A 23,448-nucleotide genomic window follows, 5' to 3' on the forward strand; every position below is an offset into this window, starting at 1 on the left:
GCTGGCATAAGTCACTGCCAGACAGCAGACCTCACATCCCCTTGGAGGGACTCAAAGTAATTTTTGTCCCTCCCACCAAAATAACTTGAGCTCCTCCCCCCAGATATCCTTCCAAGGGTACAGACAATGCTATAGCAATCCCAGATGCCAGCAGACCTCTGGGTCTCATGTCCAACCCTTTCTACAAAATGTCCTAGTGATGCCAGGCTTAGAACCACACCTCCACACATTGAGGGGGGAGGGAAAGTTGTCAGCATTTTGGAGGGAATAGGAACTGATTTCCTCGGACCAATAGGTTCTGGACATCATACGAGAGGGACACAAGATAGAATTCTTTCATCCCTCTCCAGATTTGTTTCTAGATTCTCCAGCTGGAAAAAGAGGCTAGGGTCCAAGGAGCATTTCAGCTGCTCTTAAATACCTTCAGGTGTTGGGTTCCATGGCAGCCTCACTGGGTTGTTTCCTGGGTCATGGCACACATGCGGTCCCTACAGGAGTCTCTCCTGTCTTGGTGGTCCCCTCAGCGACATTTTTTTCAGATGCAGTTTCGATGAATGGAGACAGCAAGGAGCGGCTTACTCTGATAGTTTTAAGGAGCTTCCTTGTTGAAGGCATGCCTGTTCAGATCAATTCTGTGGTGACTTTCATGACCGATGTCAGCCTTTTTGGCTGTGGAGCCCATTGTGGAGACTGCTTCATCCAAGGCCAGTGGACTCGCCATAAAAAGGGGTGGTCCATAATCCATCTGGAGCTTTGAGCCTCAGGCTATCATTACAAACTCTGGATAAGACTCTAGAGGGAAAAGCCTTATAAGTTTTTTTTCTGACAATGCAATAGCAGTAGGAGGGCACCAGAAGTGCTCCATTGCATCTGGAAGTACAGATGCTCTTCTGGTGGGCGGAAGTGCACCTTCAGACTCCGCTGCACTCATGGCCAGAGTAGAAAATGTTCAAGCAGACTTTCTCAGTTGACAAGTCTTGGATCCAGGAGAATGGTTCCTCTCACAAAAGGCTGGAATGATCATTGTACGTCATTAGGGCAGACCAGCAATGGACTGGATGGCTTTTAACAAGAACTCGAAAGTCACACACTTCAGTCGAAGAGCAGAGCCAGGAAGCGTAGAGCTAGTTGCATTAGTTCTGCCCTGGCCAAGTCAGGATCACCTTTATATCCTCCCACCTTGGCCTGTGGTGAGCCGAATCATCCACAGGATTGCGACTTATCCAGGTCTCATGATTTTAGTGATCCAAACTGGCCTCACCGTCCGTGGTATGCAGATGTTGTTCATCTTCAGCGAGACGAAAGCCTCAAGCTTCTCCTCTTCATCGTAGTCTTCTCAATCAGAGACTAGTTTCCATGGAGAATCCCCAGCACTTTGTTCTTATGGCATGGCTCTTGAGCGCAAGTCCCTAATTTAAAGAGGCTACTCCGACATAGTCACTTCTACTTTCTTGCAGGCGAAAAAGCCCTCTACTATGGCAGCCTCTGCCACAGTTTGGAAGGCTTTCAACAGTGGTGTGACAGGTATCAGGTGGAGGCGTTACGTGCTCTAATTCCAGTGGTCCTTTCTTTTATGCTCTACTTGGTCGGACCACTGTTTGTGTGATCTGGATATAAGATGGCAGGAAAAGTTAGCAAAATTGGGGATTAAGAAAAATCTTGAAAAAAGGACCACCAATGTTAGTAGAGGGATTATTGATCAGGTCAAATTTTGGTCCCATTATAAATTAAAAACCGGGTTTGATTCAGATGAAAATTTTTTTAACTGATTGGAAAAATTTTAGTAATCAGATTTTAGATACTATTGTACCATTAAAAACATATACAAAGAAAGAAAGCTCTGTAAACATGTGGTATGATGTGGAACTACTAGAACATAAAAGGGGATTACGGAAGATGGAAAAAATTTGGTTAAAATCGGGGGAAAAAAGGAAGACAGGGCTAACTGGAGGCAAAAATTGTAAGAATACAAAACTCTAATTACGGAAAAACGAAGCAAATATTATGCCCAAAAGATTGGAGCAGTAAACACCAATAGTAAAGAATTGTTTAAATTAGTTAATAACTTATTTGAAATTGAATCTAAAAAGTGTTCGAACATGGAACACATTCCATCTTCAGATGCTCTTGCCGAGTTTTTGAATTACTCATTTAAGATCAAATTTTTGCCCATTGACTAAAAAATGATCCAAGTGTATTTAGATCACAAATGGCTGAGGGTTCAAGGGCAGATACGAATTGTAAACAATTTAATTCCCCAGATTGGCAACTTTTTTGTAAGTTATTCACGAGGTATGCAAAGTCAAACTGCAGACTTGATAATTGTCCTCTAAATTTTTATGGATAAAAATGACTACCCCTCTCTTCCTGGGAGAATAAGCTGCAAAACTCACCTGTCCCACCCATTCCCTCCTAAGCTTGAGATGTTCTGTGGTGTTCAAGTGAGTTTCTTGAAGAAACAGTATATCACTTCTCTCCTTCTTCAAGTAGGCCAGCATTTTAGTTCATTTTATGGAGGAGTGGATGCCATTAACATTGATAGATCTTACATTCAAATTAGCCATAAGGATATGTGAAGAAAATAAAATCCCCAAAAAATGTTGAAGTACAAGAGAAACTAGGAAAGAGGGGATGTCCCAGCTAAATCCCCTGTCCTTCTGACTCTCCTGTCAACCACCGAATCCGTACAGTCACCCCCCACCAGTACAGCAGCATCCCAAGCATAGCATAGCATATACATTCAAACACCCCATGCATATCCCCATAATCATCCATCCCACTTCCTTCCCACTACTTCCCCCCTCCCTCCTAGCCCTCCCCTCAGACTATACAGTGTACCCTGTCTGGTTATGATAGCTCAGATACAGCAGCTCCAGGCCACCCCAATATCATTAAGTAAAACAAATGAATAAGGAGATGCAATGAACCCCCTCAGCAGTATAGCAGTACAATCAAGTATATCTACATCAAATCAGCAAAAGCTGCAATATCAGAAGAGAAATATCATCTAGCAGAGCAAAAAATTAAAACGCAGAGTAACATAGAACCCCACATAATGATAATATATAGTTGCAAAGGATAGAACAAAAATGCTTTGTGAGCCAACTATGCCCGCCATGATCGGAGCAGCCACAACCAAACAATAAAGACTCATAGGTATTCAGCAGCGGGTGGTTAAAGAACCAGGCACAGAAGAGCAAAAATTAAAAGGAAATAAACAAGATTTAGCAACATGTGCCAGTTAGGGGTGTCTTGTGTATTACAAACAAAGAAAGCAGAGTGAGAGCTCCAAACAAATGTATATGGCACCCAAAATACATATGGAGACAAAAGCACACTGGTCAAACAAAAAACAAAAATCCTTGCGTCATTGGGGACATGCAGGCAGTGTGTGCATTCCACAAATCCAATGCCTAGCAAAAACAGCAGTAGTATGGACTCCCAATGTCCCGCCAAAGCCATAGCAGCTATGTCCAGAGAATAAAGGCCACATGCTGCGCTAGCAAAAGGAAAGATAAAATGAAAAGGAATGACGGTACTAGCTCAAAACAGTAGGTCTAAGGGAACCACAAGTCAAATATGCAGTACACCCCAGTAGATAACTACTCCACGTGTTTAGGTCCCTGCCATCACAGTCAGAGAAACAGCAACCCATAACTCACACCACATCTCTGTTAGGTTCCAGTAGGGGAGGAAGCTTCTTAATAAACTGCTTCATAGCTTGTGAAGTATCCAAGTAGGAAACCTTATTGATGTACGTGTGGGCACGTATGGGATACAGCAGTGCTATGAGAATATTGCGTTTAAAAAGCTCGTTGCAATGCAGAGCCATAGCGCGCCTTTTATATGCTACTTGTGGAGAGAAATCTTGAAAAATCAGTATTTTATGTCCCTCAAAACTTAATTCCTTCCATTTACAATATAGAAAAAGGATCCGTTCTTTTACAGTGTAATTGAGGAACCTCACCAGTACTTGGTGTGGGCATTGCCCACCCGATGCGCCCTTTCCATAATCACCGGGGACATAGGGGCCTGGAGATCCAAAGCGGTGGGAAGCCAACTTTCCAACAGCGAACGAAGATCCACATCTCTGATAGAATTAGGAATCCCAATGAAACGTAAGTTATTCCTTCGTCCCCTATTCTCATGATCGACAACACATTCCTGCAGCAGTTTCGAGGGTCCTTATCTGTTCTTCGAAGTTGTCTGTCTGTTCCTCCTGCTGGGCTAATCGGTCTTCCACATGCTGCAAATGGCCCACCTGGGAATCCAGACTTTCTTTAATGTCCTCCATAAAGGACTGGATTTTAGTTAATTTGTCCTCCATAACTAAAGTCAGTGAATGCATAAGTTCCTGCACCACCGCCTCCTGTAGAGTAAACATGGGCACCTCGTGTGGTTCCGCCATTTCAGGATCCGTCACCTGCTGCTTTTCTTTGACTCTGCGCTGAGGTTTGGCAGACATACCAGGCGAAATGGCCCACGAATTTGCTCGGACCGATGCTCCGCACCATGCTCTACTCAAGGAGGTAAAATAGGGTGGCAACGGGAACAATTATGGGATTCAAAAAGAGTTTCTAAAATGGAGCGGCCCAGAGCTGTAGAGAGGCACATCCTTTCAGTTCTCTAGCATCACGTGACCCCCCTATCTTGTTTCTTTGGCAAATCTATTGCACGACTTGAAAACTAAATTCGACATTTACGCAGACAGTATTACCATACTTATTCCAATGACAGCATTTACAGCGGATTTAAAAGATAAGATTGCATCTCTCCTGGCCCAAATAGAACATTGGATGATCAAATTTAAACTTAAGCTTAATTCAGAAAAAACTAAGTTTTTTCTTGCCAGTCCGAACGACAAGATTACAGATAGAATACTTCAAATAAATGGTCAGAATTTTGCTATAGCAACTTCTATTAAGATATTGGGTGTAACATTAGATCATTATCTAACTCTAGAAGATCATACAGATTTAATGATTAAAAAATGCTTTGTGATCCTTTGGAAACTTCAAACCATTAAAAAATATTTTGACCTAGCATCCTTTAGGTTATTGGTTCAGTCTTCAATCCTATCTGCCCTTGACTATTGTTTTTTGTTTTTTTTTATTTATAAATTTAATGATTAACAATATCAAAAAATATCAAGGATAAAGGTTTCTTACAGCAAGTTTTAACAGTATTTTAACAACACAAACATTCCTTTTCAAGCCCACAAAAGATGGGGAGACATGCAACTTTCCAACTAACAAAAATAAGGAAAACAAGAATTGGTTCTTGATTCATGATGAATCTTAACCATTCAATACCATTGGGAATCTTACATCCACCAATTCTCAGTAATGAATCATTAAAACAATAGAAAAAATCATTTCTGTTCTCGAGCTATTAGAAATTGTTGCAATTGAATAGGATCCCAAAATACATATTCAATGTCTTGTAATTTAACAAATATACTTCAACAGGGAGAAATTATCTCACTGCATTAATTACCTTCATTCAGTTTTATATTCATTAATAATTCATGGTACCTCAGCGGGCCACCACATACTCAATTACTCTCATAGTACGTGGCCCTCCTCATTGGAACCAATATGTTTTTTAGTTTTATACTTATTTGCAATTTTATAGGTGTGTAATTCACTACTAAGGATACTTAGCTTTAAGCTGTTGGCTTGTTTAGCAAGACGCTGTGCATGGGAGTTTTTACGTAAAAACTCCCATGCACAGCGTCTTGCTAAACAAGCCAACAGCTTAAAGCTAAGTATCCTTAGTAGTGAATTACACACCTATAAAATTGCAAATAAGTATAAAACTAAAAAACATATTGGTTCCAATGAGGAGGGTGAGCATAAAGCCACGTACTATGAGAGTAATTGAGTATGTGGTGGCCCGCTGAGGTACCATGAATTATTAATGAATATAAAACTGAATGAAGGTAATTAATGCAGTGAGATAATTTCTCCCTGTTGAAGTATATTTGTACATTAGCCTTACTTTTCATTCAAATTGATTTGAATACAGTGCCGAAGTCTACATTTTGTAATTTAACAAGACATTTACATGGAAATTTTAGATAAAAAGATGCCTCAAGAGCTAGAACTCTTGTTCTTAATTTCAAAAATTATTTCCTTCTTAGTTGCGTAGCTCTTGAGACATCAGGAAAAATTCTAACCAAGTCTCCACAAAATTTTGCCAATCTATTTTTGAAATAAAGTTTCATTATTAGCATTTTATCTGTTTCACTCATGCATGTTATTACCATAGTGGACCTACTCTGAATAACATCCTAAGTATCTTCAAAAAATTATGTCAGGTTTATTTCACTTGTTACCAGATGGTCCACCTCCTGGTTGGATTGTATTTTCTTTTGCGGAATATAATAACAATTATTGATTGGGAAATTCTACGGATTGGGTAATCCCAGTATTTCTTTTAAAAACTTCCTTAACAAAATTTCAGGGGATAATAAGTGAGTTACTGGGAAATTAACCAAGCGTAGATTCCTCACTCTATGCATATTTTCCAACATTTCTATTTTCAAATGTAACACTGTAGAATCCTTAACAGCAGATACTGAGACAGCTTGCAATGTATTACTTTGAGTTTCAACCACAATTAGTCTTTTGTCTAAAGAACTTAAGTTAGAATCCACATTCTCAAACTTTTGAGACACTGAATTTGAATAATCCACTGTTTGTTTCATTGACTCTCTGAGAAACCCTTCAACTCTAGATATAACCATAAATCTTTGAGGGTAATATTTTGTTTTTCCACTGCTAGTGGTTGATCCTCTACTACACCTGAAAATTCAAGTGGTTTAGGTATTTCAGTAAAGTCTAGTTTACATGACTGAGTAGATGATACCACTAATTCAGTAGATATAGCGGGGATAGTATTCCTGCTACCACAAGGTACTGGATGAAGGGGGGGTGTCCTTTCAAGGGGACTCAACGATGCTCCTGATATGGGGGAATTCATATCCGGTAAAGATCGTGATGAAATTTCTGTAGAAAATGTCAAGTGTCTATCCATTGGGCCAGAAACAGCAGGGGTTGAGCTCTTAGGCTTGATTAATCTGTCACTATGGGTAAAAGGAAAAAGTTACATTACCTGAGCTCCCACTCCCAGGCTCCTCGTTGCTCCAAGGGGCAAAACCTGCCCCTTAGGGCACGCCCCTTTGGCCACGCCCTGCGGCCGCTGTTCTCAATTTAAAGCAATTCAGAAGCAGGAAAGACGGACCCAATGACGTCAAGGGTCCGTTTTCCTCAATGCCTGCCCGATTCCTCCTCCGGGCCCAGCCGCTGCTGCAGGTGCAGGGGACAGCGTTCGGGATCTCCTCCTGCAGCCCAGTAAGAAAACAAGTGCAGCTCCCAAAAGACCGCAGCAGCGGTTCTCAAAGCAATTCAGAAGCAGGAAAGACGGACCCAATGACATCAAGGGTCTGTCTTCCTCGATGCCTGCCCGATTCCTACTCTGGGCCCAGCCGCTGCTGCGGGTGCACGGGGCAGCGTTTGGGATCTCCTCCTGCGTCCCAGTAAGAAAACAAGTGCAGCTCCCAAAAGACTGCGGCAGAGGTTCTCAATGTAAAGCAATTCAGAAGCAGGAAAGACGGACCCAATGACGTCAAGGGTCCGTCTTCCTCGATGCCTGCCCGATTCTTCCTCTGGGCCCAGCCGTTGCTGCGGGTGCACAGGGCAGCGTTTGGGATCTCCTCCTGCGTCCCAGTAAGAAAACAAGTGCAGCTCCCTTGACTATTGTAATATTAATTACTTGCCATCTCATAACATTTTTTTAAAATAGAATGAGTAATACAAAATACTGTGGTTTGATTTTTGGGTTGAAAAAATATGATCATGTGAGTCCATTTTATCAATGGCTTCATTGGCTGCCATTTGAGGCAAGAATTCTGGCTCCAGGATACCTTTCCTTCCAATTTAAGCTACATAAATCTAACAAAAATACCCGATAAAATTGTATGTTCATATATCATAAGAACATAAGACTAGCCTTACTGGGTCAGAGCAATAGTCCACCAGTAGCTCATTCTCACGTTGGCCAAACCAGGTCACTAGTACCTGGCCAAAACCCAAGGAGTAGCAATATTCCATCCTACCGATACAGGATAAGCAGTGGCTTCCCCTTTGTCTTTCTCAATAAGTGACTATGGACTTTTCCTCCAGGAACCTGTCCAAATCTTTCTTAAAACCAGCTATGCTATCCGCTCTTACCACATCCTCTGGCAATGCATTCCAGAGCTTAACTATTCTCTGAGTGAAAAAAAATTTCCTCATTGGTTTTAAAAATATTTTCCTGTAACTTCATTGAGTGTCCCCTAGTCTTTGTAATTTTTAACGGAGTGAAAAATCAATCCACTTGTACCCATTCTACTCCACTCAGAATTTTGTAGACTTCAATCATATCTTCCCTCAGCCTTCTAAGCTGAAGAGCTCTAACCGTTTTGGTCTTTCCTCATACGAGAGGAATTCCTTTCCCTTTACCATCTTGGTCACTCTTCTTTGAACCTTTTCTAGCGCCACTATATCTTTCTTGAGAGAAGGAGACCAGAATTGAACACAATACTCCAGATGAGGTTGCAACCTGGAGCGATACAGGGGCATTATAACATTCTTAATCTTGTTAACTGTCCCTTTTTTAATAATTCTTAGCATCCTGTTTGCTTTTTTGGCCGCCGTCGTACATTGGGTGGAAGGTTTCATCGTATTGTCTACGATGATACCCAGATCTTTTTCTTGGGTGCTAATCCCCAAGGTGGACCCTAGCACCTGTGATATAGGTTATTCTTCCCAATTTGCATTTGTCCACATTAAATTTCATCAGCTTTTTGGACGCCCAGTCTTCCAATTTCCTAAGGTCCATCTGCAATTTTTTACAATCTGCAGGCGTTTTAACAACTTTGAACTGTTTAATGTCATCTGCAAATTTAATCGCCTCACTTGTCATTCCAATTTCCAGATCATTTCATTTTTCCTGACTGAAAGTCAAACGTCTTTTCCAAAACCCCCTTATAATGACAAACTTTTACAGAAGGAGGACAATCAGTGGGACACTGTTACTTGGGTACAAATTATATCGCAAGGTTAGAATAGATCAAATTGGAGGGGGATTGCGCTATGTTAAAGAAGAAATTGAATCAAATCAAATAAATATTCTGTATGACATAGATGGTAGTGTGGAATCCTTATGGATAGAAATTGCATGTGTGAAGGGAAGGAATATAAAGGTAGGGTTATACTACCGTCCCCCAGAACAAAATGAGCAGACAGATGAAGAAATGTTTTCAGAGATTAGGAAAGCTGGAGAAATGGGCAACACTATAATAATGGGCGATTTCAATTACTATATTCAATTAAAGGAGTATATATATATATATATATATATATATATATATATATGTATATATATACATACAATCATATTTTTTTAAAAATGCAAATTCCAGAAGGCAGACTACCCAGGCTACAAAGACCTGATATTGAAAAAAGGAGGAGCACCAAAAAAAGTTAATGGAGAAAAAAGGGGCCTCAGTTAATAAGGCTTCATGAGTACCCCAGAAAAACTCCAATAAAGTGCTATAATATAATTCCACAATATCAATTTTAACTCAGTTCATTTCTATTAGGGTCTGCTCCCAGCAGACTGAATTCATTAGCAAGGTGTACATTCAGAACAGATCAAAACATCAGCACTGCTTATTTCAAAAAATAGGAAAGAGGAGATAACTTAGCGTCACACTCCAGCTTTGATTATATCGCCGCTTGTTATTCTCCTTCGGTGTCGTAGGGGCCATTTTTCCTCTGAACCCGAAGGAATTCCTCAAAGCTGCGTCTGGGGTAAAGATAAGAAAACATTCACCAGCACTGTTGCAAAAAAAATCGACCTGCACATATCCATCAGTAGATCAAAGATGGTGCTTGGAGTCTCGAATGCCCAGGCAGGAAATTAAACTATCTTCAGCCACTCCCCAATCCCGGGGGACTTAATACGATAGCACCACGGGCCAATCATGTCCTTCCACATCATCAACGGTAGGGACTAATAGCCCGGGAGTTTCAAACATATGACTAACTTTGCTGGTTTGGTCACCTCCCCTCATGATACGCTGTCCCATGGAGGGGAATCCTTCCTGTAGACACTTCACAGCACAATCACCTCCTTGCACATAATTGGGGGAGGAGAAAAGACCCGGAAACTTCAAACGGCTTGGACACAGTTAGATTTAAAAAAAATGCTGCCCATTCTATTCCGTTGTTAAGACCATTCAGGTTCACCGTATTTAGATTAAAAATCCATCTCCACTCTCTCTGGCAGAGAAACACCCTCATAAGAACATAAGAAATGCCTTCACCAAATCAGACCTTAGGTCCATCTAGACCGGCAACCCGCACACGCGGAGGCTAAGCTAGGTGTTCCCTGATGAAGACCTTGTTTACCCGTATCCCTCAATGTGATTTGCAAGAAGGTGTGCATCCAATTTACCTTTGAATCCCAGAATGGTGATCTCCGTCACAACCTCCTCCGGGAGAGCATTCCAAGCATCCACCACTCGCTGTGTGAAACAGAACTTCCTGACATTTATCCTGGGCCTGATGCCCCTCAGTTTCAGTCCATGATCTCTTGTCCGTGTCACATTTGACAATGTGAATAACGATGTTTCTTGCTCTATTTTGTCGAATCCTTTTAGTATTTTAAAAGTCTCTATCATATCCCCTCGCAGTCTTCACTTTTCGAGGGTGAACAAACCCAGTTTTCCGAGTCGTTCCTTGTAGCTCAGATTCTCCATACCTTTTACTAGTTTCGTGGCCCTCCTCTGTACCCTCTCCAGTAGGGTTATATCCTTTTTTAGATAGGGAGACCAGTGTTGGATACAGTATTCCAAGTGTGGTCTGACCATCGCTCTATAAAGCGGCATATGACGTCCACCGATCTGCTCGTGATCCCCTTCTTTATCATGCCCAACATCCTGTTTGCTTTTTTTGCCGCCGCTGCGCATTGAGCCGACGGCTTCAGGGTCCTGTCTATCAGTACCCCCAGGTCTCTTTCTTGTTCGCTCTTGCCCAAAGTTACACCTAACATTTTATATTCATGCTCCTTGTTTTTCCTGCCCAGGTGCATTACTTTGCATTTTTCTATATTAAACTTCATCTGCCACATTTTCGCCCATTTTTCCAGCTGGGTCAAATCTTTCTGCAGTTCTTCGCTGTCCTTTTGTGTCCCAACTGCCCGACCTAGTTTTGTGTCATCTGCAAACTTGATAATATTGCTTGTTGTTCCCTCTTCCAGGTCATTTATCAAGATATTGAATAAGATGGGCCCGAGAACCGAGCCCTGGGGCACACCTCTTGTCACCATCTCCCAGTCCGAGAACTTCCCATTTACGCTGATCCTCTGCAATCTGTTCTCCAGCCATTTGCCTATCCATCTTATTATGTCCCCTTCTATTCCATGGCTTTGTAGTTTCCTCAGAAGCCTTGCGTGCAGAACCTTGTCGAACGCTTTCTGGAAGTCCAAGTATATTATATCCACCGGGTCTCCGCTATCGATTTGTTTGTTCACCTTCTCAAAAAATTGAAGTAAATTCATCAAACATGACTTCCCCTTCCTGAAGCCGTGTTGACTGGCTCTCATCAGGTCATTATTTTCCAGGTGCTGTACTATGCTGTCCTTGATTAGTGCTTCAACCATCTTCCCAGGAACCGACGTAAGACTCGCAGGTCTATAGTTGCCCGGTTCTCCCCTCGATCCTTTTTTGAAGATTGGGATGACATTCGCTATCTTCCAATCGTCTGGTATTTTCCCGGTTCTAATTGACATGTTAGCTAGGGTTTGCAATAGTTCTCCAAGTTCGACCTTAAGCTCCTTTAGCACTCTCGGGTGAATTCCATCTGGCCCAGGAGATTTGTCACTTTTTAGCTTGTCAATTTGGTAGTATATTTGGTCCAAATCCACGTTCACTGTGGTGAGGCATTCCTCTATTTTTCCCTCGAATACCCTTCCTGTTTCGGGCATTGTTGCAGTGTCCTCATTGGTAAAGACCAAGGCAAAGAATGAATTTAGCCTATCTGAAATCTGTTTGTCTTCCTTGATGCACCCTTTTCTTCCTTGGTCATCGAGAGGGCCTACTGCCTCTCTTGCTGGTTTTTTCCCTTTTATATATCTAAAAAAGGGCTTGAAGTTTTTGGCTTCTCGTGCTATTTTTTCCTCGTAGACCTTTTTGGTGTCTCTTACCGTCTTGTGACACTTTTTCTGGTCGACCTTGTGACAGTTCCAGGCCTCCGTTGTTTTTTCACGTTTCCATTTTTTGAACGAGTTCCTCTTTTCCCTCACTGCATCCTTCACCTCTGTAGATAGCCAAGCTGGTTCTCCATTGTTTTTGTTTCTCCTTCCTTTGGATATCTGCGGAATGTAGAGATTCTGTGCTTTGGTGATGGTATTTTTTAGTAGGGACCATGCTTGATCGACCGTTTGGATTTCGGCTGTCCTTTTCTTGAGCCGTTTTTTAACCATGGCTCTCATGCTGTCATAATTCCCTTTTCTGAAGTTAAAGGTTGTGGTTGAGATCTTGGTTGGTTTCCCCTTCCCGATGCTAATTTTGAAAGTGATCATGTTGTGATCGCTCGCCCCCAGCGGGGCCTTGACTTCTACATCTGTTGTCCTTCCAGTTATGCCATTTAGGACCAAGTCCAGGGTTGCGGTCCCTCTTGTCGGTTCACCCACTATTTGTTCTAGGAAGCAGTCCCCTATCATTTCCAGGAACTTTGTTTCCCTACCGCAGTTTGAGATTCCCAGATTCCAGTTTATCCCCGGAAAGTTGAAGTCCCCCATGATCGTTACATTTCCTGTTCTACAACCATGGTTGATTTCCTCTATCATTTCTGTGTCTGTTTCCTCTGTCTGTCCTGGGGATCGGTAATAGAGGCCAATCCTTGAGTCTGCTTCATTTTGTCTAGGAATCTTTATCCAGAGGGACTCCAGTTTATCTTTTCCTTCCGTCTCCCCTTCCCTGATAGTCTCTATTTCTTCTTTGACATACAGGGCAATACCTCCCCCTTTTTGCCCTGTTCTATCTCTTCTGTATAGTTTGTATCCCTGCAGTACCGTGTCCCATTCATTTTCTTCGTTCCACCATGTTTCTGTTATTCCAATGATATCCAGCTCTTCCCTTCTTGCTAGTGCTTCCAGTTCCCCCATTTTGTTTCTTAAGCTTCTGGCATTTGTGTACATACATTTGAGCTCCCTTTGTGCTACTTTCTTGGACTTTATAGTCTTCACATTCCTTTTTGTATCTATTTGTACTCTTTCCTTGCCTCTTGCAATTTCAACATGCTCTTCCCTTTTATCTGAGCAGTTGTTTGTAGTTCCCTCTCTGGACTCCTTAGTCTTCACATCTCTTTTTGTATTTATTTGCACTCTTTTCTTGCCTCTTGCAGATTCAACATGCTTTTCCTTTTTATCTGAGCAGTTGCTTGTAGTTCCTTCTCTAGGGCCTCCTGACGTCCGGGCCATCAACTGGTTGTTGACTGTCGGCTCTCCCCTGATCCTTAGTTTAAAACCTTCTCAATGGTCTTCTTCATGTTTTCTGCCAATACTCTCGCTCCTTGCTTGGTGAGGTGTAGCCCGTCCTTTCTGAAGTATCTGCTTCTTCCCCAGAATGCCGTCCAGTTGTGCACGAAGTTGAAACCCTCCTCTTCGCACCATCGTCTCATCCAGGCGTTGATCGCTCGTAGTTCATCCTGTCTCTTTCCATCCACTCTCCAATTACTCTTCCGTGTATCCAGTTTACATTGCTCTAATATGGTACATCTCAAGGAGTTGAATTCATGCTGATATTGTTTGCAATGGGCCACTAACGGTTCTTCCATTCTATTCGTATTTAAGCAGGACTTATGCTCCTGAAGTTGCAATTTTAAACTTCTCGATGTCTGACCTAGCACAGGGGCTTTTCAAACGGTATATTACCACACTTGACCTGCATGTGGTTGACCCTCGCAATTCATACTACATGTGTTGAGCAAGGGTCATTGACGCCATTTGTGAAAGCTTCAGGTTTGAAAATAATTATACATGCAAAATGACACCAGCGCAAGGTTTTAAAAATTATAACCAAGATTTATTGAATTATTGTTTCTATTTTTCCATTATTAGATCAAAATAATCCAGCATAATTAATGCTTACGGTTGCGCTAATGGGAGATCGTCAGAGGTGCCAAATACTGGCCTTCTCACAACGGTCTCGTTTTACTAGCTCCAAATTTCCTATTATATGCTGTTGGCTTTTCGTGACATCATCATCATAATAGCCAATAACAATTTTATGGGTGGTCTTAAAAGTTTAGACAAAGGAAAAAATAAATCCCTCCATGTTTCCATGTTTAAAAGTTTAGAACAGTACATTTGATTTCTGAATTAACATTATTATTCAAGAGAATCTACAATTATTAACATGGTGCTGAAAAATTCTCAACCTCTCCCTAAATTGACAGTAACTTTAGTCTGGAAGAGGAAAGCTGACAGCTTCATGTTGCACACAGTGATAAGCATGGGCTTCCAATGCCCCCCCCCCTTCCTATGCTGGAGACTGAAGCAACAGTCTCTGACTCTAATTACTCCCAGATGTTGCCTCAGGATTTTCCTTAGTGTTTCTTCAGGTTTAAAATATATAAAATATGTTTTTTCAAAGCAACACAGTCATACACTTCATTTATACTTTGCTTCATTCACTCTTTGCTTGGCCAAGCTTTTCCATTCAATAAATCATAATTTTCATTCAAAACTACATCCAATTCAGTTTGAGACACGTTATCCTTCTTTACCAGTCTAAAGCAAGCCCATGTGGTATTAATTAACACCACGAGGCTGGGAGTGGGAAAACTCAGAGAGGACAAAGACAGAATATTATTCACTGGCCCAAGATGGTGGCCGAAGACAGGACAGATATAGTACACACAAAGAACCCAAACTGGATTCCATGTAATCATGATTTCCACCATGATTTGGCTCAACAGCAAAGTACATACACAGATATTATTATGCTTTCCCTTATATTAATCCTTAGTGTGTTTTTCTCTGGCCTTAGCTTCATTATATTCAAATTTTTATTCACCTGTTTTTCCATACGCTTCTATTTGGGCGTGGTCCTTAACTAACACAGATGTTTGTATCTAACTAGAATTACCCAGAATCATACGAAAAACTGGCCTTTTGTAGAAAAAAACTCCACAAAAAATACTGCACTTATCATGTCCTAACATCCATTCCCATTTCCGTCCCATAACCAGCACCCCCTGCTGGCCACGAGCCACTACTCAGTGTGTGACTGGATGTTCAAGTCATTCCTTCCAGCATCAGTTGACACATAAAGCAACGCCCACATTGATAATGGGCCATTTCTCAGAGGTACTTTCCGTTTGAGGCTACCATGTGGAATCTTAACATTGTTTTGAAGGGCCTTATTAAAGCCCTCTTTGAGCCCCTCAAAGACTCATCCCTTTTGGACCTTACAGTCAAGGCATTATTCCTAGTGGTGATTGTCTCGGCAAGGTACATTTCAGAGCTGCAAGCTCTCTTATAGAAAGCCCTTTCTCAGGATCACAGAAGCAGAAGTAACTCTCCGTGCTGTTCCTTATTTCCTTCCAAAAAATTTTTTCTGATTTCCGCTTCAACCAGAAGGTTCATCTGCCTGGTTTTCAACCCACGAAGTCAGATAAGCAGGATAAGATATTACAGAAACTAGATGTACGAAGAGTTGTAATTCGCTGCTTATAAAGAACCAATGATTTTCATTTTCATCTGACCATTTGTTTGTACTAACTAGTCAGTCTAGGCATGGTAAGCCCAGCATCCAAGGCCTCTCTAGCCAGATGGATTTGCATGACCATTTCGTTGACATACAGCATCTGTGGAAAGCACTACCAGTTTCTCTCAAGGCACACTCAACCAGGAATGTTGCAGCTTCATGGCTGAGTTGCAGCCAGTCCCTCCACCTGAAATTTGTAGGGCAGCTCGTTGTTTTCTCTTCATACTTTTACAAGGTTTTACAGAGTGGATGTGGCAGCTGAAGAGGATGCTGCCTTTGGGGCCTCAGTTTTGCGGTCAGACTCTTCTGTGCCACCCGACACATTGCCGTTGGTCTGGTACATCATTATATGTATGGAATCTGGAGTAGATGTAGCAGAATGAAAAATTAGATTCTTACCTGGATAATCTTCATTCTGTTAATCTACTACGGATTCCATAAGGCCCACCGTTCTGTCTATATCGTCTGCTTTTCTGCCTTGGATATTTCTCATTTCCAGGCCTGAAATTCTTATCCTGCCAGCCAGATGGCCCTGTATAAGATTGTCCTGTATATGGAAGTTCATTATTTAGTCTCTGACTCCTTTGCTATTTGTGCTTGTTGCACACAGCAGGTTGGTTATTATTGCTGCTATGTTTCTTGAATGTTTTCATGTTTATTGCTAATTGTTTGTTCTCTTATAAGTTGCATGATGTACCCCTTTGTGTTTTATTCCAGTGGTGATTGATTTCTTTGGGACAAAACTGAAGGGTGCACTATACAACACTACCAATATGGGAGGTACTGAAAGCTGTGAGTGTCACTTCTGCAAGACCCAGTTCGCGGGTTTGGTTTGAACACCATATGTCCCAGATGCATAGTAGATTAACAGAAAGATTATTATTTAGGTAAAAACCTAATCTTTCATTGTGCTTTGATGGATAAAAGTGGGCGTATGTTAGATTATTAAATTATTATTTTAGTTCAGTTGAAACAAATCTGTCCAGAAATCCCTTTTTGATGTCGTACTGCAGTTATTCACTCTACAAATTTTACATTTTAGCCTTTTACACAAGCAAGTATGGCTACAAGCTACGTCTCCGAATCTACTTGAATGGAGATGGCACTGGCCGTGGAACACACATTTCTCTCTTTTTTGTTGTGATAAAAGGACCAAATGATGCCCTTTTGCGATGGCCCTTCAACCAAAAGGTAAGCAGGGCATGGCCATTTCCCCTTTGTTATAAGAGTCATCCATGGGGATTGATAAGGCATGGTCGAGAACCACTGCACCAAGGCATGGGATAGATTCACTCAGGGAGCTAGATCTATCTGGCAGGTTACATGGGAGACTTCAGAGATCACATGTTTTAAGCAAAAGCTTTGTGACTAGACATGTGAAGGCTGGAGTGTATCTAGGAATGAAATAATTGATCTTGCTCCATTTGAAGATAGAGGAATACCAAGGAGAAATCCAGGACAGGTTTTGTTGTCTAATATCTTGTGAGCAGTCAGACATACTCTATATTACCTGAAAGCAGGGCTGCTATAAAGCACATTAGGCCAAACCTTCAGCGTTGTGATTTACATCTCCCCCTGCTGAATTAACTTTCAAATCCTTAATTTGCTCCTCCTCCCCTAACATGCTTTTTAAATATTAAACGTGTGTGTGTGTGTGTTGCTCAGCAGGGGTTCCCAAACCTCTTGTGGAGTAACCTCAGCCAGTAAGGTTTTCAAGATATCTTCAGTGAAAATGCTTGAGAGAGTGTTGCATACACTGCCTATTTGGTGTGCAAATTGATTTCATGATCACTAAGGGGAAAATCATATAAACGGCATCAAACAGGTGCTAAAATGCAGTATATTAAGCATGCACCTACTTACACCATATCAATAGCAAGCATAAGTGTGTGTGCCTAAGTGTAGTCCTTAGCACATAACTTACAGTATTCTAGAGGTCGACCAAATTTCGGTTTCAGTTAATGGTGCCAAAATTGGCCCCAAATCCCTTTTCTGTTTGGTTTCGGTTTTGGCCAGAAAGCTATGGCCATGGTTTCAATTTCAACTGAAACAGAGTGTGTTTTCAGTGAGCCAAAAATTTGTGCTTTGTCCTGTTTGTCTCCCTTCCCATTCCCCTTGAACAAGAGTTGCCTCCCCACCCCCTTGCTCACCTGTAAGTGTCCCCCCTCGGGCTCTCAAAATGCCACTAGAGATTATGGTAGCCAATCTTACAAAAATGCTACAAGAGGTCACAGCAGCCAATTTGACAGTACAGCTGACCTGGACAAGAGTAATTGGGGATTACTCCTGCCATGACTACACCAGAAGGGATTGTAAGGTAGTCTTTGGATGGAGGGGGGAGAGAGCTACTTTCTGTATTCTTTTATTCGGTGTGTAATGTGATTGCGTGTAATTCAGTATGATCTTGCATAGTAGTTTTTATCCCAGGACAAGCAGGCAGCATATTCTCACGTATGGGTGACGTCATCCACGGAGCCCCGATGTAGACAGCCTCACAAGCAATCTTGCATGAAGAACTTCAGAAAGTTTGTGACTGCCGCACCGCGCAAGCGTGAGTGCCTTGCCGCCCAACGTAGGGCGCGCGTCTCCTCAGTTCTAATTTTTCTAAGGTGCTGAGAAGTCCCTACTTTGAAGCTCGGTATGTTTAATTAGTGCCTTTCAGCGTGGCTCAAAGCCCAGCCCAGGCAAGAGGCGGGATCTTCCTTCACTGGCACCAGCACATCCTGTGGGTTGGTGCTGCATGCCGGTGCCAGATGGGGTAAGGGGCTTGTTTGGACAGGAAGGGGATGCTGCTTCCAGCACAAGGGTGCGATGCCAGTTCTCAGGGATGCAGGCAGGGGGGGGGTGCGATGCCGGTTCATGCAGGGGGGGAGGGGCGGTGCTCTCAAATTGAGTCAACGCTCGGTTTGCGAGTCACAATTTGCGAAAATGTTTTGCTCGTCTTGCAAAATACAATCCGCGTTACTCACAAACCGAGGTTTGACTGTGTATATATTTTTTTCTTTCTTTTTGTTTGCGTTTTAACAGCAGGGCTTACTCTGCAGCCTCAGCCTTCGGGCTTCAATTTGGCTTAGGCCGTCTTCCCCCCCCCATTTCCTGTCCGATAACCAAATTCAAAAAGTGTACCCAGTGTCAGTGCGCAATTTCGATCATAGACCCGCATAACTGGTATATACATGTCTGGGCCCAGATCACTGTCCCAGATCTTGTGTGTGCTGCGCCACGTTACAGAAACGATCCCTGAAGAAACCGTCGAATTCAACAGGAAAAAATCTTCGGGAGCATGGGTCATACTCTTGATAAACCATCGGCCTCTGCTTCGATATCGATGAAGCTTTTCTCGACCAAGTCATCGTCCTTGGGGAAGGCTTCGACATCAAAGACATCGTCATCACCCAATGTATCGATGTCTACATCGATGTCACCAACTCGGGGTAAGCTAGCTAAGAAGCCACCAGCTTCCCAGTTGGAGTCTCAGGCCATACAGGCATCGAGTGTAGTTGAGCCGGCTGTTCAGAGACCACTTAGGCGGCTTGCCTCCAAATCCCGAGGTACATCATCATCGATGTCACCCTCGCCAGAATATACCGCAGCACCGGGATACTGTCTAAACCATCGTTATCGGTGCCTGATTTGAAAGATATGCTCAAGGATATCTTTTGCAGGGAGTTTGGTAACATGATGGCCAAATTTAATCCTGCATTGACACCTCTGTCTGCAGACCAGCCTGAGTATCGCTCTGCTTTATTGGATGGTGTCAAATCCTTGAGGCTGTCTCGACGTTGTTCTTCCTCCTCAAGTCATGCTTCACAACATTGATCGAAGTCACCAAGGCTTCAGCATCGATCTTCAATGGGATGTTCTACACCTCCATCGAAGCAACATCGAGGTTCAGAGTAGAAATCGACATTGCCTTGACATTGATCATTGAGGTCAGATTTGCGCTCTTCTAAGCATTGTTTCTTGAGGCAAAAATCTCTTTTGCCTAAGCAGCGAACATTGAGACACAGATTGTCTCGCATTTGATCTTCGGGGCTGAGGTCATCCTCTCCCAAGAATCGATCTTCGAGGCAACAGTCCTCCTCTTCTTGATGCTCATCGAGGCATCGTTCTTCAGAGCATCTTCAACAATTGAGGCATGAATCCAATCTTTCATCCCCGACTCCTCGGTCAGGGAAGTATATTTCTAAATCAAAACATTCTTCACCAACACGCTCTGTCAAGAGGAAGAATTCTGCATCTCCTGTCCCTTCTACACCACAACGTTCCAGGGTTTGCTATTCTTTTTCTTCTTTGCCTGAGGACTCAGATATTCATTTTCAGTATGCTTCTGCGGCTTCCCCATCTTACTCTGCCAGAAGATTCTCTACAGGCAGGTTCTCGTTCATCTCCTCCTCAGAGAAGCTTCACCATCTGAACCGGTGTCTTTCACCAAATTTCTCCATCAAATTAGTAAGGATCTTCAAATTGTTCTGGAATCCGATTCTAAATACACTATGGAGTACTTGGACGAGTTGGAACTGTTTCATCCTCTCTTAGGATGCCCATGAATGGTATACTCAAACATAGTTTTAAGCAAAATCTGGATACTCCCTACTCAGTTCCAGCAGTGCCAGCCAAGCTGGATTCTCGTTACAGGGTAATTCAGTGTAAAGGGTTTGAAAAACCTCAATTTTCACACCAGTCTTTGGTGGCTGAATCTTCTTTAAAGAAATACAACCCTTCTAAGGTGTATACTGCAGTTCCCCATGGACGTTAAAGTAGAACAATGGTCAAATTTGGTCATAGATTGTATCAGAATTCCATGATGACAAATAGAATTCTGAATTATAATTTTGTTTTCACCTCGTATTTAAAATTTTGGATTAAAACCATGCTTTCATATTTCGAATATTTGCCTTCTCATATATCTGAGTTTAAACATATGCATCGTACTCTCGCACAACTCCAAATACAACGTTGGGAATTCCAAGTTCCAAGTTTTATTAAAATTTGTTGAAACGCCTATCTTGAATTCTAAGCGTTTTACAATATTAAAAACAAGGGGAAGACTTACAAGGACATATTGACAAGACAAATTAAGGACTTAAAATAAAAACAATAGGTAAGTTTTGCTGAAATAACAATAATGATCAATTTCGTCCTCTGGGTGCTCTCCATCATTAAGGAGGGTTATTCTCTTCATTTCCTTCAGATTCCATCAGATCACCCTCCAGGAGAGTTTCCTTCCAATTCATCGCAGACCCCCCTCTCCCTTCTTCTCCAGGAAGTACAAGTTCTTCTAGCTCTCAATGCCATCTAGAGCAGGGGTAGGGAACTCCGGTCCTCGAGAACCGTATTCCAGTTGGGTTTTCAGGATTTCCCCAATGAATATGCATTGAAAGCAGGGCATGCAAATAGATCTCATTCATATTCATTGGGGAAATCCTGAAAACCTGACTGGAATACGATTCTCAAAGACTGGAGTTCCCTACCCCAGATCTAGAGAGTTCCTCTGGAACAGTAGAACATGGGTTTTTACTCCTGTTACTTCCGTGTTCCGAAGAAGAAGAGACGTCTTCGACCAATATTGGATCTCGGAGCTCTCAACAAATTTCTCATCAAAGAAAAGTTTTGGATGCTGTCTCTGGCATCCTTGTATACCCTTCTGGATCTCAACAATTGGTTATGCTCTCTGGATCTCAAGGAGGCTTACACTCACATTCCATTCATCCAGCCTCGCTAGTTCCTCAGATTTCAGGTGGGAAATCAACATTATCGTACAGTGTGCTACCTTTTGGCCTAGCATCATCTCCCAGAGTTTTCACCAAGTGCTTGGTGGTGGTAGCAGCAGCCTTACGAAGTTATGGACTCCAGGTTTTCCCATATCTGGACAACTGACTCATAAAAGACCTTACATCTCAGGGGGTTACTGTAGCAACACAACAGACTATTTGGTTCCTGCAAAATTTAGTATTCGAGATCAATTTTCCCAAATCCCAACTACAGCCCTCCCATTCTCTGCAGTTCATTGGAGCTATACTGGATACTGCAACTCAGAGCATTCCTTCCTCAGCAATGATAGGATGCACTCATTCAAATTTGCCAAAAAGTGTCTACCCTCACTTCACTCTCAGCGAGACACATGATGGTTTTCCTAGGTCATATGGCCTCTACTGTTCACGTGACTCCTTTTGCCAGACTTCACCTCAGAATTCCTAAGTGGACCCTGGCTTCTCAATGGTTGCAGGCTTTTGACCCACTTTCTCAGCACATTACAGTGACTACTTCTTTACGGCAATCTCTTAAATGATGGATGTTCTTGTCCAATCTTTCCAGAGGTTTGCTATTCCAGACGCCCCCTCATCAGAAGGTTCTCGCAACAGATTCCTCGACCTACACTTGGGGGGCTCATCTCGATGGTCTATGTACTCAAGGGTATTGGTCTACCACAGACCATCAAAATCACATAAATCTATTGGAACTCTGAGCAATCTTCAATGCTCTCAAAGCTTTTCAGCATCTTCTTCATGATCAAGTAGTGCTCATTCATACAGACAATCAAGTAGCCATGTACTATGTGAACAAGCAGGGAGGAACAGGATCTCTTCCCCATTGCAAGGAAGCTCAGAAGGTTTGTAATTGGGCAACTCTTCACATTTTTCTCAGAGCTGTCTACATTCAAGGAGAGAAAAATTCACTGACGGACAAATTGAGTCGTCTCCTACAACCTCACGAATGGACACTCAATTCTCCTTCTCTCCATCACATTTTTTTCTCAGTGGGGGACTCCACAGATAGATCTTTTTGCATTTCCCCACAACAACAAGCTGTCCAAGTTTTGCTCCAAAATGTACTCTCCTCACCGCCTGGAGGCAGATGCTTTTCTTCTGAAATGAACGAACAAATTCCTCTATGCGTTCCCTCCATTCCCTCTCATTCTCAGGACACTTGTCAAAATGAAACACGAACATGCCACCATGATTCTTGATCGCTCCTCGATGGCCCAGACAACCTTGGTTCTCCCTTCTACTTCAACTCAGCAGCAGGGAGCCACTACTTCTACCAGTTTTTCACGGTTCTCTTCTTCATCCCTACCTACTCTCTGTTAACCATATTTGCCTGCATGTTTTTTGAAGAATGACTCGCCTTTTTGAAATCGCTACAATAATGGCTGTGACAGCGGCCCATCAGTTTTTAACACGAAGTTTTGAGAATCTAACCCTAAATGACTTCTAAAGTACCAGTACTTGAAATTAACTATGAACCTTGACAGAGTGCCAGGAGGATACCAGACAAAGAATGGCTCCAGCTGCCTGTTCTTAGACAGGTACTTATTGTCAATTGAGAGCTATTGTTGTAGACCAGGGGTATGTGAGCTGCTTGGAGGGGGATATGTGATGCTGGCACTTTATGTCTCCCAACTTCCTTCTACTGTTGTGTCTATGCAGTGCTGGTGCTGTATGTCTCCCTTCCTCCTGCCATCCGACCCGACCTGATCCGCCCATGCATAGGTAGGAAGACAGCGATTCACTAAACAGAAGAAGGGACATCGATTGGGCTTGCTGATCCAAAATACTGAGGACCAGTCGCAACTGTCGTTGCCAACTCTAATGCTCTCTCAAAGACTGCGCACCAAGGCTCTGCTG

General features: G+C 42.4%; 1 protein-coding gene across 7 annotated transcripts in view; it reads left to right on the forward strand.

Annotated features, from left to right (window-relative positions):
• Positions 1–23,448, forward strand: part of TRAF2 (TNF receptor associated factor 2) — a 217,247-nt gene that overhangs the window by 176,905 nt on the left and 16,894 nt on the right. For 6 of the 7 annotated variants that reach the window (XM_033960745.1, XM_033960746.1, XM_033960748.1 and 3 more), the window contains one exon: positions 16,863–17,011. The exons of the other annotated variant lie outside the window; for it this stretch is intronic. In XM_033960745.1, coding sequence (XP_033816636.1) covers positions 16,863–17,011 — 149 coding nt within the window. The remainder of the gene's footprint in view (positions 1–16,862; positions 17,012–23,448) is intronic. 7 annotated transcript variants of the gene reach the window in all.

This window comes from Geotrypetes seraphini, chromosome 10, assembly GCF_902459505.1.
Source record: "Geotrypetes seraphini chromosome 10, aGeoSer1.1, whole genome shotgun sequence".
Classification (NCBI taxonomy): domain Eukaryota; kingdom Metazoa; phylum Chordata; class Amphibia; order Gymnophiona; family Dermophiidae; genus Geotrypetes; species Geotrypetes seraphini.